Below are 17,101 nucleotides of genomic sequence, written 5' to 3' on the forward strand. Positions count from 1 at the left end.
TCTTCAAATTTTTTTTGTTTATTTGCTTAGATTCCCAAAAACTTTACAATTTTAATTATGTTTCTGTAAAAAAAAATCAATTATGTTTGATTTGTAACGTGTGTGATAATTTTGGGTTTGATATGTTTCTTTTTTTTATGAATGGTGTATATTGATGAACTTTATTTGTTTACAATGCAGTGACTAGAAGTTGAAACTAAATATCCACTTTGGTGGAACAACGAAGAAAGAAGCTGGTGATTATATTTATCTAAATCAATCAGGCTTCAAAAATGTTTTATGGAAAATGTCTGAGATCAATTGGAAGAAGTTTAAAGATTTCAATAAAGCTGAAGGTATCGGGACAGTGTTAAGATTGATCTGGTACAAAGAAAAAAGTGAGGAGATGAAGAATATCAACAATTATGTGTTTGAGTTGAGGATATTAACGGTGATATCAAAGAGTTGTGTTCTTCTGCGAGAATAGAAGGTGCAATTGATGTTTTTCTAGAAAATGAAGATAAGAGTGGATATGTAGCTGAAGGAGAAGAAGGTGACGAAACTGATATAGAAGAGAGATCAGCGGGCGATGAATCTGATGATGATAAGCCACCAAAAGAAGATGATGACCCTGAGGAATCTGAAGATGAAGCTCATACAGCTATGAATAAAGGTGATGATTTAAAAGAACTGCAGGCTCGTGGTGATGATTATATTGAGAAGCAAGATCGTGGCGGTGTTGATTTCAAAGAAAGGCAGGCTCGTGGTGATGATTTGAATGAGAAGCAAGATCGTGGTGCTGATTTAAAAGAAATACAGGCTCATGGTGATAATTTGCAGAATAAGGACGTTCGCAATGTGATGAGCAATGGAGATGAGGTTATTTTAGATGCAGGAAATGGTGGTGATGATAACAGATTGCAGTCCCTGTTTGAGGAGGGTACAAGAAGAAGTCCCAAGTTGAATGAAGTAACTCGAAATTTAGCTGCAGAACAGGCAAAAGAAGAGAGGGATGAAGAAGAATCTGATCCTGACTTTGCCTTAGAAGACGTCCAATATCCGGATACACCGTTAAGCTCAGATGAAGAGTGGGAGCAATGGAAAAATCCAAAAAGAGAAAAAGGAAAAGAAACATTTTTACGGAGATTTTGACAAAGAGCCTTACATCTGGTTGTTTCAGAAATTCAATAGTGGATTAGAGTTCAAGGTGTTGGAACTATTTTTTTAGCAATGTATTCATATGCTAAAAATAGAGTTAATGTGAATGAGAAATGGAGGTCTAATGTGTGTGATTTGAGAAACTTGTATAAAGTTACAAATATACACATTAGATATTTGGATTTGGACTTCATGTTCATTAACTTAATCTTATAAACCAAATATATGTGATCTTTTATATTGATAAAATATAAAAAAGAAATCTATTTAAAGTATATTATTTTGTTTGAATGAGTCAAATAATAATAATTATACTCTTTAATTTCTTAGTCAAAATGTGAAATGAATTCATATAATAATGACAAGAAATAAAGACTCCATTAGTGCACCATGGGAGGTTTCATTTTATGTTGAAAAATGAAACTTGTGCTTCTCATTATTTTCTATATAAAGCCTCATGGCAATGTAGAAAAAAAAAACACATCAAATACCAAAAGAAAAACCACAATCTCCTATATTGAATAGTCATGTTAGTAATTTTTATTTCTTGTGTCTGATAGTGCAACACAAAACCAGTTTCGCCAGGCTTCTGATAGAATGACGCAAATTCAGAAGATTGTTTGCAGTTGTATCCTGGGACTCATTACGTTATCGAACCGTCGCACTACGGGACGTATTTTGAGTTAAGGAAAGAGATAATATCTCGCCTCTGCAGTTGTATCATCATTTTCTTACTCTTTGGTATAGTACTATCATTTTTACTTTTTACAATATTCAGTAATCCGTAGTTTATAAAATACGGTTCTATCACAAGGATCAGCTACTACGTTACTCACTGAATACTCAATATTCTTACTATATTTTATTTGTGGATAGATTTTTTCTTACTGTATGGTTTCTCTTTTTTTCTCCAGCAATTTGTCATTTATATGAAACAAGTAGTCTCCAATTATATGAAAGCCCCTAAAAGTTTGTTCTATACACTCTAGAAATATCTCTGTTTCAATGAAAAACGTTGACTCTGTTACTGACTGAGCAGTTGAAAGCTTTTAACATATGGAAAAAGAGTGCTCTCAAAACCGCGAATTGCTCTGTGATCTTCCAGTGGATACTCCAGCCATTGGTACGGTCTGTTTCTTTCTGTAGTATACAGCTGATCCTCTTACAAGTAACAGTCCTAGCATAAACGCCTCAAAACCAAGAACTGATACTCTCTCCTCATCCGCAAAAGGAACATAGCTTTGATAATTTTTGTAAGACCGAGACTTCTTAGCTTCCGGTGAAGAGTCAACACACGATTCCTCTGTTTCACAGATGCATCAACAACATCTTCGTCACCATCATTACCATTAGATTGTGAAGCTTCTTCTCCTCGTACCTCTCTGCATTTAAAAGGAATTCGATAACCTGTTTAACTGCAACTATACTTCTCTTTTATCTTTTCGGAGGAATTTCAAGAAACACAAGGACCTGAAAGAGAGCATTCCAAGGTGACGTTCCTTCCCAGAGTTGAAACCTAGAAGGAACCTACGCCAAACGCTTCTCGTCTCGTCGTCCTATGGTTTTCTCTTTGATTTTCCTCATCATGTGCTCTGGAAAGAAACGATGATAAAATTCCAACACCTTAGGCGAAGAGGATGATCAGATACAGTGGAGATTTCAGAGAAGCCATCTTTATTCGTCATCGTTCTCTAAGATATTTAGTTATTTTGTTTCAGAATATGCGATAATTCTATTAAACATACTAGGTCTTTTTTCCTCGCTACGCGCGGATTGTATATAATAAAAATTTCTCCAATAATTTTGCTTACATATATTTTAAATCTAATACTATAAAGAAGAGCTCTACTCTCTTCTCATCTTGCCATGTCATCAAATAGGGTAAGGAGGCACTGACACATGTCCTCTCTAACCAATACTCATCGTATTATTAAAAGGTGTGGGCTGATGCGTTTCAGTTATACGTTTATTATGTTTTAATGGGCCTTATATTTGTTTACTCCCGTGTTTCAGTCCGAATACAGCAATACCAGTCTAAAAATCATTTCATGTTCTTCTTCACGATTAATCGAAGGGTCTTCTGTTTTTGATCTCTAACCTTTTGTCTTCTCTTTTGATGAACAATAACATTTCTCCTAATTGATTCATCTCCTTTATCATGCTATTTAACTCAATCACCCCTTTTTGATTCCTCTGGAAATTTGACTGAGTGGAATATGCAGTCTTCCGCAAATGATCGTGAATACGACTCAAAGAGACATGATGTTCATGATCGGAACAACAATGGTTTCGTTTCTTTCTCTGCATACATCTCTTCTCTTTTGAATTAATCCATGGACAGGACCAAGCTCAAGAGATGCTCCACTTCATCCACCCATGTAATTTTCTTCTTCTTCTTAATCACCTTTTTCTCTCTATTAATAGTTTTTGTTTTGTTTTCCTTAGGCTGAAGCGGCTGATGAGGCCACAGATCCTTTGCAAAAGGGTAAGAAAATAATTGAGTTACGCACTGTTCTGAGATGCTTTTGTGGTCCATATTATTTTGATCTAATTGAGAATACGGCTCTGCAACATGTAATACAGAGAGCGTAGGTACAAAGCTTTTGGAGACTTTGGTTTTGTATGGTTAATATAGACCTTGGACATGAGTATATTTTCTCAGTCCTAACTCCATTTGAACTCTTTCCTTTAGTACTTTAGCAGGAAATCGGTGAATGACATCTTTATATGGGGAACAAATCGCCTATGTTGACTTGATTAGGGTCCTTCACCAATCTACGAGCGATGATCATTGGTTATAGTTGCAACTCCTCATAAATATCGTACTGTGACCTCTACCCTATAATTATCTAATAACTTATACTGAATTTTATAGTAGTTTATACGTGTTCTGGAACTTGGACTGAACTTTCTGTATGCAGATGACATGAGTACGATCAAAAAAAGCTTGACTTTATCAAATAACATAACTTCTTTTAATTTTTCCTATATGTTGATTGCTTCAAGATGACAGACATGATGCGGTTGAGACTCAACAGCAGCTAAGAAGAGCTAAGGACTGGATCATCTCCCACCAACTCAAAACTCTCGAGCTCACAGATGTTCTTTCAAACTTCCCGGACATATTCTCGGCTCTGACTGAAGGTAAATCTTGATAAAATTCACTCCCGAAATGACCTTTGAAGCATCTAAGATGAAATCTCCAGATTTCTATACCTTAATATATACTGTGAACTTATCCGATCTGATAGGGACCTTATCTTAGATTCGTTTATTGTTGTCAAAAAATAATATATATATATATATATATATATATGTTCTGTGAACTTTAGAATCTATCTTCCTCCATTAACTGATCAGTTACTGACTTTCAGAAATCATGGACCAGCTGGAGAAAGAATGTGTTCTTTTAGAACAAGGAAGGACACATACATCAAAAACAGAGACGAGGTATATTATTCATCATTTCCTATTGATTTAATTTCGTTCTCTTTGCTTTTAATTTATCTTGACCATCAACTAAAACTAAAATATAACCTGGTACCATGAAGGGAATTCAAGTTTGTGACAAAAAGATCTGATGTAAAGAACTAAAGCTGCTCCAAAAGACTGGAAGAGCTATAGCTCCTGAAGACTACAGTTACATGAAAGTGTGAGACTCTGACTTCTTACTCTAGGTTTAATACACGTTCGAAAAGGATAGATATATAAAGATAGAACTGAGGTGCATTATTGACTCACGTTTTTTTTTTGTTGGGCTATGTACCATTATCTTCTGATGCAATATGTACGTAACCGCTGAACATTACAGAGCTTCACAGTACGTTTTTTTTTTGTTGGGCTAGACAGCAGTTTGTAGGCTAATCCAAGAAGGCTACATGCAAGATACAAGCAGCCGCAGTCTAGGTTTGCTTTCTCAGTTCAGACCCTGTTTTATGTTTGTTGGTCGTAAGGCTGCATCACTGATGCCATGTATATATACATGGAAGCGTGTAATTCACTCAAGTCTAACCAAGTAGAACCTGAATATAATCAGAAAAGTTATAGTTCCATTGACCGCAGTGAAAGCACGTGTGAACAATGATGGTGTAGCCAACACGCTGATCCAAAACCAGAGGCGAAGAAAACTGAAATGCATATATCTGGTAATATCTAGAAGAAAACTCATGCTAACATGCATATATTGTTTTACACTTTTACTATATGAATACTTGATACATGTTTTCAAAATTTTTTACAACTATTAATAAGTTATTGCTCCATTTTATATACAAAGATAATACTTCTAATTCACATGAGAGAGCATGCATTAAAGCAAATTATAAAGGTTTGCATATTTAATATTTTTCAAGTCTTTTTCATATTCCTCTATTCTCACGTTTTTAAATGTGATATGGTTGTTAGTAGGTCTATTAGAGAACTGCATGTTGAAATGGAGTAACAGTGACGAATATGCTTATTACTCAGTAATTATATGGGAGGCATAGGGTTGACAACCAATGTAAAAATTCAGCTATCAAGAGTATTTGGTCGCTCTGTATTTTGAATACCAATTTCATGACTATTTACTCTATTTATGTGTGTGCATTTGCAAGAGTTAACTCACATATTTGAACCATGAGACTTAGAAACAAATGAAAACAATATATGGTTGAATTGTTTTCTTCCGGTAGTATTGATATATCTTATCTTAATACATTTCATATTTTCCAAGATTTTCTAAGTTAGAGATAATCTTTGTAATTGTCTCCTAAACGCAGGCGATAACGTTTTAGGACGTTAAACCGAGAAAGTCAACAAAAGGTGCGGACTTGGCAGATGAGTTGGCAGCTTGAAGAAGAAGATATTTGTTCCCTCGGAATATTGGCAGTTAAGGAGTTGTTTAACGTAAGTAGGAGTGCCGAAGGTCTTTGGGAATTACGATTCAGAATTGTAATCATAAACAAAGCTAAACTTAGGTCTTGAGACGTTGTTAGATCAGGAGTGAGAGTTTAGCAGATCTTCAGGTGATATAGATTTGTAGATTTTTTATTCAGGTATGGGTATTCAGTGTACCCCAGTTCCATTTTGTAAGCCATCTGTTTACATTGAATAAAAAGTTACAGATATTTAAAGGTGATGACACGTTTGTATTCAACTTATAAACTATTTGGATGAAGCTTCGGGCCTATAGTTACATATGTTTTTTTCTTTTGAACTATATATTCTAATCACGAGACATTAAACTAATGTATGTTCGATGTCACATAACAGTGGAAAAACCAGTAAGTTGAAATTAGCGCTGAGCCTCTGACATAGTTTCTTATATTTTTACTTTTTAGTATAACGAAAAGAAAAAACAGTGTACTAGATTAATTATTCACAAAGTAGTTAAATTATTAGTGTTGCACAGAATATTTCGCATGATTGTATTTTTATTTAAATTATAATTCTTGATTAATAGAAAGGTGCTTTTCTTTTTGGAAAATGTGAAATAAGAAGACATAATTAGTTCTGCACAAAAAAAGAAGAAGAAGACATAATTGGTACTATTATAAAATTCAAAATAGAGGAAAACTCATCATGTATGGCCATGAATCTGATCATGATCATCATTGCGGACAAATCATTGAGGCCAGTTCTAAACAACTGACCAGTAAAACATTGAAATCTTCCTTAAAAACATTTTAAGAGGTAATAATATGTATAAATATTATTCTTCAAATTATTATTTATTTATAATTATTTGAATTTACTAAATATCTATGATCTTTAAAATACCAAAGTCTGCACTATTAAAATGACTCATCAATTTCAAACCCACTTTATTAGCACTCCCATTTCTGTTACCAACAAAGTGAATCCTCCATTTAAATTATCTGTCTTTTAATATATTTTTCAAGCTCTCTTACTACGTCGATCTTAAATTTCTTTTTACGACTTCCATACGGTAAATATTGATGAAAACTGCTCCAAGTCTCAGTGCTTCACCATCTTCAACCTTTGTATTTCCTTACAAACAAAGTCTGCAACAATGGTTTCATATCCTATTTCAAAAAAATTGATGAAAATGTAAAATAATGACATTTGCATCGTAATAATTTAAAATAAAACAAACTTATTATTTTTAACCAGAATAACAAAATATTCAATATAATATTATTTTAGCTATATATTTTTAACAGGTTTTAATTGTTTTTCCCTTGCTTACCCGCCCGTAGGGCGGGTTTTACCCTAGTTATTTATAAAAAAATTGTAGCCAAAAACAAAAAGATGTAGAATGATAAATTTAGCAAGAAGATAACTATTGGCATAACCTAAATTAAATTATTCTCTATCTAAAACATTAGCCTTCAATCCTAAATTATAAGCTTAACTCTTTATTATAGATGTTTGATAATATTCAGTGTCACACTTAAAGAAATAATTATAAAATAATTATTTATAGTTGATGGAATTATAGTTGATTTGTTGTATATTTAATAAGACTGAAATATTTATAAAGAGAATTGTGAACTTCTAAGAAATATTTTTTATAAGAATTTTAGCATTGGTGACATGTGATATATACATAATATTTGGAAAGAAATGGTTTGAATATATGATTTTTCAAGCATAATGATTGGTTGGCCATGTACAATCCAAAAAACAATACATACATATACTATTTGCTTCTGTTTTGGTTAGCTTTTTTTGGTATATATCCCTTATATGTGAATAGAGTGTTACATTTTATGTTGGCTCCATAGGAAGTTGGCTTTCTTCGTTGGTCAGATATTTTTTCTTTTGAACTTTTTTTTTTTGAAATGAGCACCAATATATATTTTCTAAAGATAGAATCAGTATGAACATGCAGGGAATGGAAAACTTACATAATGTAAAGGGAGAAAACATCAAAACTACTTTTCTAACATATATATGTAGTAACAGGTCACAAATGTTGGAAAAAGTTTTAGACATCGTGTAAACTGATTTACTATCATAAAGTTTTAATGTCGAAATTGGTTGTTCACATAAACTCCCTGGTTGGATTGGATAAGTATTTTGAAAATTAAAGCTTTATATTATTAAACATTTAATTACTCCTTTGACTTATAGTTTAGATATAGATTTGTATTAGGAAGAAAATATAGACTACAAATAGCTTACTTGAATATATTAGTTAACTAATTAGATGGAAATATGAACATGTATTTTTATTTAATTCGTGATCCTAGTGATTGTCCTCTTTTCTTTAGTGCGTATTTGTGTTTAGTGTTTATGCATTATATATTTTTTTATCAATTTCAGTTCTAGTAGATTGTTTTTCGTATAAATTTTTATTCAAATTCAGTTTTATTTTTACATTTGATTTGAATATATATATTTGTTATAATTGATTATAAAATATAAATTGGTACACAAATTACAAATATTTTTATTTATTTATTGTTGTCCAACACATTTAAAATAGTTAGAACCCAAAATTTGTGGCTTTATATTATTTTAAATTATATATGTATAGTTGTAAGAAAGATAAATTTACTTTTAACTTAAAACAACCATTAAATATACTACTGACTAATACTTTGTTATGGTTTTAGAGTAGGTGAATTTCCTTTTTTTGTCGCCTGTTAATACAAACCGCTACCCTTTTTTTTAATCTCACAAACCACTACTTAGAAATTGTTTTTGTTACTTAAATTTCCACCAAACAATTATGTTAATTAGTCTACTTAAAATTACAAAAAGAAATTGAAGTGCATGGTTAATAGGGCCGGATATAGGTAGTACGGGTACAGCTGCCCCCACTTAATTTATTGAGATACTAAAACCTAAATACAAAATGGTTGCATAAGAAGCGAAGAGAACGAAGAAAGAAACTATGGAAAAGATACCACTACCTATGGATATAGGTAGTACGGGTACAACTAAATTTATGTGCATCATAAGTCATTGAGATACTAAAACCTAAATACAAAATGGTATTTAGGTGGATTTTTTTCTAAAATAGAGAATCTCTATTATAGAGGTGGATTTGCTCCAATGTATGCCTCTATAATAGAGTTCCTCTATTTATAGGGGAAAATATAGAGGAATCTCACTTTTTGCCTCTATATTTAGAGATGAAAATGACAAATCTCTATATTTTCCCCTATAAATAGAGGAACTCTATTATAGAGGCATACATTGGAGCAAATCCACCTCTATAATAGAGTTTCTCTATTTTAGAGAAAAATATAGAGGTGTACATTGGAGATGCTCTAAGAAGCGAAGAAAACGAAGAAAGAAACTATGGAAAAGATACCACTAACTATGCCTTAATGTATTTTTGCTTTTGTAGAACCTTTGTTTCCTCGTACATTCTCCTCCTACAGTTATTCTATATTTTCATTAGACAAAGAAAACATAGAAACTTTAGACTGAAACTAACTCTAAAGTGGACATAAATGGAGACAGTGGAAATGAATGATCAGAGAAATTTAAGGTTTTAAGTAAATCTAGCAATAGAATTGGAAGTATACGAAAAATGTAAAAAGCCACCCACAGTTGACACTTGCGATGACCACCTGATAGTTTTCTCATACCTTTATTACACACTTAGAAATTCCAAACGTCAAGCAATGCCAGCCTCTTCAATAATATTCTGCCAGAAGACATATAAATAGTGTGCTTGTATACCCAAATTAAAATCATCTATTTATCTGTGAAAAGAAAGTGGTGCACCATTTGTGAATATCAACTTTTCGTGAAAGGTATTGCACCAAGTACCATGGGAAGAATCTGGAAGTAAACAAAAAACAAACCCAGAGATTCAGAACATGACAACATTTCACCTACTTTCATGAAAATACGTACACGTGTGATGAACTGGCATCAGTTGATGCATTGTTGTTTCTGCTTTTGTTTTTGAGATGTAGATTCAGAGCCCAACCTAAATCAATAATTTGTGAAGAGATAGACTTTTCGAAGATGAATATATATACCAACCCACTGGGTAGCCAAAGTTAGAGGATTATGTCTGTGGTGCTGAGAATCCTTGAGGGCTATTCTCAAAACGCACCAACTCTCCAGAAACAACCTATAAGATTGTCAAAATAAGTTACCTTTAATCTGTAGCAGCTACCCTCAGAAGAAGCTCTAGTCCGATGAGCACCCCGACTTTAGGTGTATTTGTGACTTCCACGGATGGATCTTTAAAAATCAAAGTGGCCTCGCACAGTTTGAGATCATGTCAATGAAGAACAAACAAAATGAGATTTAGGTCTTCGATTTTGGTTCATGGAAACTTCGATGAAGATGTTTTATAAGAAAAGAAACAGAGGAAGGTGGAAGGATAAATCGCTCACGAAAATAGGTGTAAACAACAGAAAAAAAAAAAAAAAAAAAACAGAATTGAATGAGTGATGGTGGGTCGTCATAGTTCCATAGTAACATTTTTTTTTTTTTTTTGTCATCAACAAACAGACTCATATAGACTATGCGGACCAAACTGGGGGCTCTGCATCCATGTGAACGACGAAGGACGATTGTTGTCTGGCACTGCGTGCTAAACGATCCGCCTTTAAATTCTCCGTTCGTGGTACATGTATGATCTGTGAGCTCGAGAAATTGTCTTGTAGACTCTTGATATCTTCCAAATAGTTTGCGAATGCTGGCCATTCATCTGGTTCCGAAACCATCTTCACCAATTGAGAACAATCCGTAGCAAACGTAACATGATACTGTCTTAGGTTTTTCATACACTCCATTGCCCAAATTAAAGCCTCAACCTCCGAGTGTAGGGGAGATAAACTGGCCCTAACATTTCGGGTTCCCATTAAACCCGTAAATCCTTCTAATGTACTAAACCATCCTTGGCCTGAGAAAATATCCTTATCCTTCCAAGAGGCATCTGTAAAACACCATCTCCCTGGAATTACTGGAGGTTGGTGTACTTGTGGTATTATATTTCTTCGTGTATCTGTCTCCTGTGCCGCCGCCCACATAGAAGATTCCGATTCAGCCAGCTTTAGTGTATCCCTTGCATCTATATCCAAATTACTAAACACTTTGCTATTCCTTACTTTCCAAATGTACCATAAGATCCAAGCAAACTGGTGGTCCTTCAACTTTGGTGAGACCCGCCAAAATAAATGATCCATATTAGAAAATAGGGAATCCGATGGGAAGACTGTTGGGTTGGTCGGAATCATCGATAGCGCCCAAACCTGCCGTGCTGGGGGACAATCAAAGAATACATGATTCATTGATTCCTCAGCATGCCCACATCTATCACATCCTATATCCCCTTTCAGCCCTCGTGCCTTCAGATTTTTCCTAACTGCCACACATCCTGAAATTATCTGCCATAAAAAATGTTTTATCTTCGGTGGACATTTCACCTGCCAACAAAAAGCTTTTAAGGCGTCTACCGTTGGTCCATAGAAGACCTGATTTTTGTCATTGTCTGGATAGACTCTTTCTACCACATATCCAGATTTAACCGTATATTTCCCATTATTTGTAAAATGCCACCCGTCTCTGTCTTCCATACTTATACGGCTAAGAGGTATACGTTCTATTATTTTTGCGTCCAAGGGGTCCACCAAATCCCGAATTGCCTGTAAATTCCAAGTCCTAGTACCCGGAATTATAAGAGAGTCAACAGTAAGGTCCGGTAACAAGTTCCATAGTAACATTAAATTGCAAAAATCAGAAACGACAGTGGTAAAAGGGAAGAGACATACATATATGATTACTATACATGTAAGGTTTGGAAGAAGAGCTTAGCTGTTAACAATGGGTCTCCGCTTACAAATGTTATAGCCCACACGTATTGGCCCGTGAAATATATTATTCGATTAAAATTGAGATGACATGGATAATATATAGAACCTCATTGGTTGATTTTTTGTGCTGAGGTGGACACTCTAAAAACACTTCATCATGTTCTTTTAGTATAGTCCTGATAATTAATTGCAATAAGGCACATGTTTAATCAAAAGAGACGGAGTTACTTACGACTTTACTTATGACTTTAACAGAGTTTATATATCTGTCCATCTTAATATAATACAAAACACGTAGGTAGTGCTGGGAATTTGATTCATTATCCGCGGGCCCCGCCCCGTTTGACCCGCCGCGGGACGAGTGCGGGTCGAGTGATTTGAAAAAAATTGTTCGCGGGTGCGGGTGCGGGTCGAGTGATTTTAACGCGGGGCGGGTGCGGGTCGACCGAATTTAAACTGCGGGTACCCGCCAACCCGCAAAATTAAAAAAAAAAAAATTTTTTTTTTTAAAATATGATTTTTTTTAGTAAAAATTATGTTTTTTATAATAAAAATAATAAAAAATACGAATATTTTTAAAAATTTAATTAAAATATATTATTTATATTATTTTTTAAAAAAATATTAATTAAAATAATTATTTTTATTATTTTTTATATTACCCGCGGGTCCCGCGGGTTACCCGCTAATTTATGCGGGGCGGGGCGGGTCTTACATTTTTTAGATGCGGGTCAAGCGGGTCGAATTTTTGAATCGAAAAAATGAGTCGACCCGCAGCGGGGCGGGGCGGGTCGGGGCGGGTCGACCCGCAAACCCAGCACTACACATAGGCCACTTTTACAGTTTTTGTTAACAATGTTGTTAGTTTCAAGGTTTATTATGTAAGCATAGTCTTTGGAAGTTTAAAGTGGAAGTACTTGTTACTTTGAAGGTTTTTCATGGGATTTTCCCGATATGTTTTTATGATTTATGTGGTCTTTGAAGAATAGTAAAGAAAAAAGAAAACTAAAATTAAAGGCCCAATTAAAATTAGTAAATAAAAAGGGAATTAAAAAATTATTATTGGAATATACATATAAATTTTTAATTCATTAAGAGTAATTCTGTAATTAACCACTTTAAAATTTAAAGTGAGTATGACGCGTAGAAAATTAATTTTTCAAATAATATTATAGAGATTTTTTATCTAACATAATTAAATGAAAATTATAAAATAGTATTTGATAGTAGTTTTCCTTTTTCTAAATTCTAAACAAAAAATATTTGTAAATTTTTTTTTCAAATATTTCCTTAAAAATAAAAAATTTCTTGTTTAATAGCAAAATTTCTTTTAAAAAATTTCATAAACAAAAAATAACTACCAATACTTGCATCTATAGTAGGTGACTCTCCCGTGCTTATGCATGGATCTAAATATTTTTAAAATAAATATATTATAATAATTGATTAATATTTTCTTTACAATTTAAATATTTTATAATTTATATTCTAATTTATATTAATAATAATAAATTTTATTAGATATGTGATTTTGTTTATGTAATTTATAGGGGGTTTAGTTATCACTTGAAAATTTAGATTGCATTTACTTCTTTGAATTCGAATATAATATGTTTTATTTTACTATTATTTTCTTGATATTAAAATTATTTTTAGGAACTTTTTTATATGAAATCACATTATATATAAATTTTTTCAAAAAAATATTTTTAAATATTTTTAAATTTGTATAATTTTCCTTTTTATTATATAAGTTAGCAGAAAATAATAAAAGGAAATTAAATTAGAATCTAATTAACAGACACTTATAATTAAAAGGAAAATAAATTTAATAATAATAATTAAATTTAATATTTTTAATTCATTAAGAATGTCTCTGTAATTAACAATCGTGAGAATTAATTTAAGCGCGACACATAGAAAACTAACTTTTCAAATAATATTATAGAGATATAGGATTAAGTTATCTCATATATATTTTACCAAACACAAGATTGGATACAAGAAAAATATTACTTATGTTTTTACTTATTGGGCAACACTAATTTTTCTTTACTAATTATCCTTGCAAAGTTATCATGCTGATATAATTGTGATAAACTGTCGTACATGAGTACATGTCACTATCTATCTAAACTATTAAAGCTGAAGTACAAATAAAACTTAACCCTGAGTTTTCCTACATAATTACAATCCAATGCCATTGACCTTAAAAAACTGTCGTTTTAAAAGTTTTCTAAAAAAACCCTAAATAAATTGACGTCGTCACTCTCTACAAAATAGCCGTCGTCTCAGACCTTTGAATAGCCATGAATATTGATAAGGGAGAGCAACCATAGATAAAGATGATGACTCGAGTAACCTCAGTAGCTGACATCTCCCCAGATTTTAGGATAACCTCAAGAGATCGAAGACGGTGTAAATCACCAACGAACAGATACTAAAGGAAGTTCCAGAGATTCAAGAGGCACACATCTTTCCGCACTCAAAGCAATTTGAGGACCAGATCCAGCTGCCATATTTGAGGGCCAGATTGACTGAGCATTCCAACTTAATGCTAAGACATAGAGGTTTCTTTGGAGAACGTCCCATATTTTCTAAGGTCTAGATGCTATTTGCTGTTAAAGATTTCTTCCATATATCTGCACTTTGATAGTTTGATGAATTATAACCAAACTGCTATGAAAAAGGATGTTTAGATAGCACTGATGTATGTCCATATGAAGGGTGGAAGTATGTTTGCTAAGTCTGCATCAGACTTACGTACCACGTGTCCATGTATCTTGCTCTCTATACCAGCATGTATGAGGCTTTACCATTTGTGTTTATTGATGTGCTCATTCTTTTTAGCAAGAGTACATACGTATATATGAGTTATGAGGTCTGAGATGCCTATTTTTCTAACCCGTTTTACCATATGATTATTTTGTAGGGTCTGAGATATATCAAGAAATGTTAGCAAAAATGCTTGCAAAAAGTTTTGAGGCCAGATTGATGATCGCTGACTCTCTTTGTTGTTTGGGTAAATCTTATTTGCTCTTTACCTACTCTTTAACGTTGTTTAGTTATTAAAATAATTCATGTCAATTTGGTATTAAGTGATATTACTGTTTTTTTGTTCCAAAATAGCTTTAAAGCTATTTTATTTTTTTATTATTTTTTTTTTTTCAAAAAAAAAAATAGCTTTAAAGTTATCTTTGTCACAGTGTCAACTCTGCCATTGTTTTTAGGGAAAATTGCCAATAGAGAACAAAAAAATAAGGGTGTTGTCCCTTTGGTATAAATTCATTTTTGTCCAATTTTTCTCTTTTCTACCCTTTGTATTTCTGAAAACTAATGAAAAAAATACTTTTGTGAATCAAAAAAAAATTAAAAATATAAACAATTAATAAAACACCTATATACACAAGTTGGTTTTTTTTTTTTCAAAAAGTTAATAAATAAAAATTTGAAAATACGTTCTACTAAAGGTAGAATGTGCCTTCTACGGAAAATGGTATAGTAGAAAGCGATTTCTAAAATAAACACGTTCATCTACTATTTTTAGAACGTACATTCTACTATTTATTAATTTTCTAAAAAAGTGGAATGCGCATTCTACTAATTCTAAAGCTATCTACAAAGTCTATTTTTATTAAAAAAATTAAACTTTTTATTTTATTTTCCCTTTTTAAAACGTTTTAAATTAAATTTCTAAAAAATTCTTTTAGTTTAATGTGTTTAATAAAAAATTTAAACAAACTTTATAAAATTTGTAAACTTTATAAAAATAAAAATAAAACTTTACAAAAAGTTATTAATAAAAAGTTTAAACAAACTTTATAAAAATAGATTTTAAATGTCTTTATTTTTATTAAAAATTTTGATAAAATTTAAAAGTTTACAAATATTTTAAACTTTTTATAAAAAATAAAACTTTGTAAACTGTTTTTATTAGGTTGATTTAACATTTTTTGTTAAAAGAAATTGTAAATTATTTTTATTTTTATTTTTATTAAGTTTTACAAAGTTTATTTTTATTAAAAAAATTCAAAAGTTTTTATTTTTATTTTCCCTTTTTAAGCATTTTTAATTATTATTTGTTTTAAATTATATCAGCTTAATGTGTTTAGTTAGATTAATCAAGGGTTAGTTTTGGGATTATGAAAGAAATTATACTAAAAGGACAACTAAATGATGGTTTTATACCATAAGGACAACCATGCTGAATTTTTGTTCCGTTTTGGCAATTTTCCCTTGTTTTTATGAAGAATAGTAGCTAAGTTTGGTCGGTTACTCTAGGGAAATATAGAAAATATGTTACTTAAATGTATAGAAAATATATGATAACATGTGGTTCAACATCAGGGCCGGCCTTGAGCCATGCGTAATGAAACATTTGCAATAGGTCCCCGAATTTTTTGAAGAAAATTACTTAGACATAAGCAAAAAAAAAAATTTTAGTCCCCCAAATTTTTTTTTTACATAAACTAACAGGCCCCCAAAAATTCAGGGCCGGTCCAGTTCAACATTGAGTTCCCAGACTTTTTCCAAGCAAGAAGTGTCAACAGCAACTTCTAAAACCTACACATTCAAAGCGCACGCAGTTGGCTTTTATTATATGAATGTCAACTTTCTTTGTTGTACCACTCATGTGTTACTGAGCAAACGCTTTTATCATTTTATATATCTACATTTATTTCTAACCCATCAATATATACTAGGTGTTTTCTTGCAAAATATACAGATATGAAAGTTTTAAGAATTTAAAAATTAAAATATTGTTACTTTTTAATTTTTTATCAACGATACTTTTTAAATTTTATTATTTTCTAACAATATTTAATTTTACATTTTTATTTAACTATATGTAAAAATTAAGATCAAATATTAAAAATTATTTAAAGTTATATTTAGTGATATAATTTAAAATTATAATTTAGGAAAGATTATATATATAATTTTTGGTAAAAATTTATTAAATCAAATTATTTAAAATTAAGAAAAAATATTAGGTATATAATTATTAAAAAGTGAAATTAAAATTATTTCTAAAATTTGTAGAGAAACTATAGTATTGAGATTAGAAAATTATAGTTTTTAATTTTTTTAAAATGCATAAAATTTTGAAAATTGTCATAGTACAAAAGTTATATAATAAAAATAAAATAAAATAATATTTCAAAAATTGTAAAATATTATTATATTTCTAATTTTTCCAATTATTATTATCTATTGTTAAACGAATGATGATT

At 31.4% G+C, this 17,101-nt stretch overlaps 2 protein-coding genes across 19 annotated transcripts; both read left to right on the plus strand.

Annotated features, from left to right (window-relative positions):
• Window positions 1-286: 286 nt before the first annotated feature.
• Window positions 287-1,131, plus strand: LOC108838540 (uncharacterized). Its single transcript, XM_018611464.1, has 2 exons — window positions 287-335; window positions 443-1,131. The coding sequence occupies exons 1-2, from the start codon at window positions 287-289 to the stop codon at window positions 1,129-1,131; spliced, it is 738 nt and encodes a 245-aa protein (XP_018466966.1).
• A 2,005-nt stretch (window positions 1,132-3,136) lies between these two features.
• Window positions 3,137-6,256, plus strand: LOC108830760 (meiosis-specific protein ASY1). 18 transcript variants are annotated; one of them, XR_008936795.1, is made up of 8 exons: window positions 3,137-3,515; window positions 3,583-3,622; window positions 3,830-3,959; window positions 4,144-4,281; window positions 4,512-4,587; window positions 4,689-4,789; window positions 4,983-5,282; window positions 5,898-6,256. XR_008936795.1 is itself a non-coding variant. In XM_056991037.1 (7 exons), exons 1-5 carry the CDS (start codon window positions 3,471-3,473, stop codon window positions 4,729-4,731), a joined length of 342 nt encoding a protein of 113 aa, XP_056847017.1. In that variant the 5' UTR covers window positions 3,138-3,470; the 3' UTR covers window positions 4,732-4,789; window positions 4,990-5,282; window positions 5,898-6,256. The 18 variants fall into 18 exon arrangements, 3 of the variants coding, with proteins under 3 accessions (XP_056847017.1, XP_056847016.1, XP_018459846.1); XR_001946226.2 differs by having other exon boundaries at window positions 3,721-4,281; XR_001946228.2 differs by having other exon boundaries at window positions 3,830-4,281.
• The last annotated feature ends 10,845 nt before the right edge of the window (window positions 6,257-17,101 follow it).

This window comes from Raphanus sativus, chromosome 7, assembly GCF_000801105.2.
Source record: "Raphanus sativus cultivar WK10039 chromosome 7, ASM80110v3, whole genome shotgun sequence".
Taxonomy (NCBI): Eukaryota; Viridiplantae; Streptophyta; class Magnoliopsida; order Brassicales; family Brassicaceae; genus Raphanus; species Raphanus sativus.

Excerpts from the sequence above, each read along its gene's own strand:
- LOC108838540 (XM_018611464.1), top strand. The coding sequence starts at position 287 with ATGTCTGAGATCAATTGGAAGAAGTTTAAAGATTTCAATAAAGCTGAA. Across the intron at positions 336-442 it reads AGATTTCAATAAAGCTGAAG|AGTTGTGTTCTTCTGCGAGA; the intron begins GTATCGGGACAG and ends GTGATATCAAAG.
- LOC108830760 (XM_056991037.1), top strand. The coding sequence starts at position 3,471 with ATGGACAGGACCAAGCTCAAGAGATGCTCCACTTCATCCACCCAT. Across the intron at positions 3,623-4,143 it reads CACAGATCCTTTGCAAAAGG|ATGACAGACATGATGCGGTT; the intron begins GTAAGAAAATAA and ends GATTGCTTCAAG. Across the intron at positions 4,588-4,688 it reads ACATCAAAAACAGAGACGAG|GGAATTCAAGTTTGTGACAA; the intron begins GTATATTATTCA and ends GGTACCATGAAG.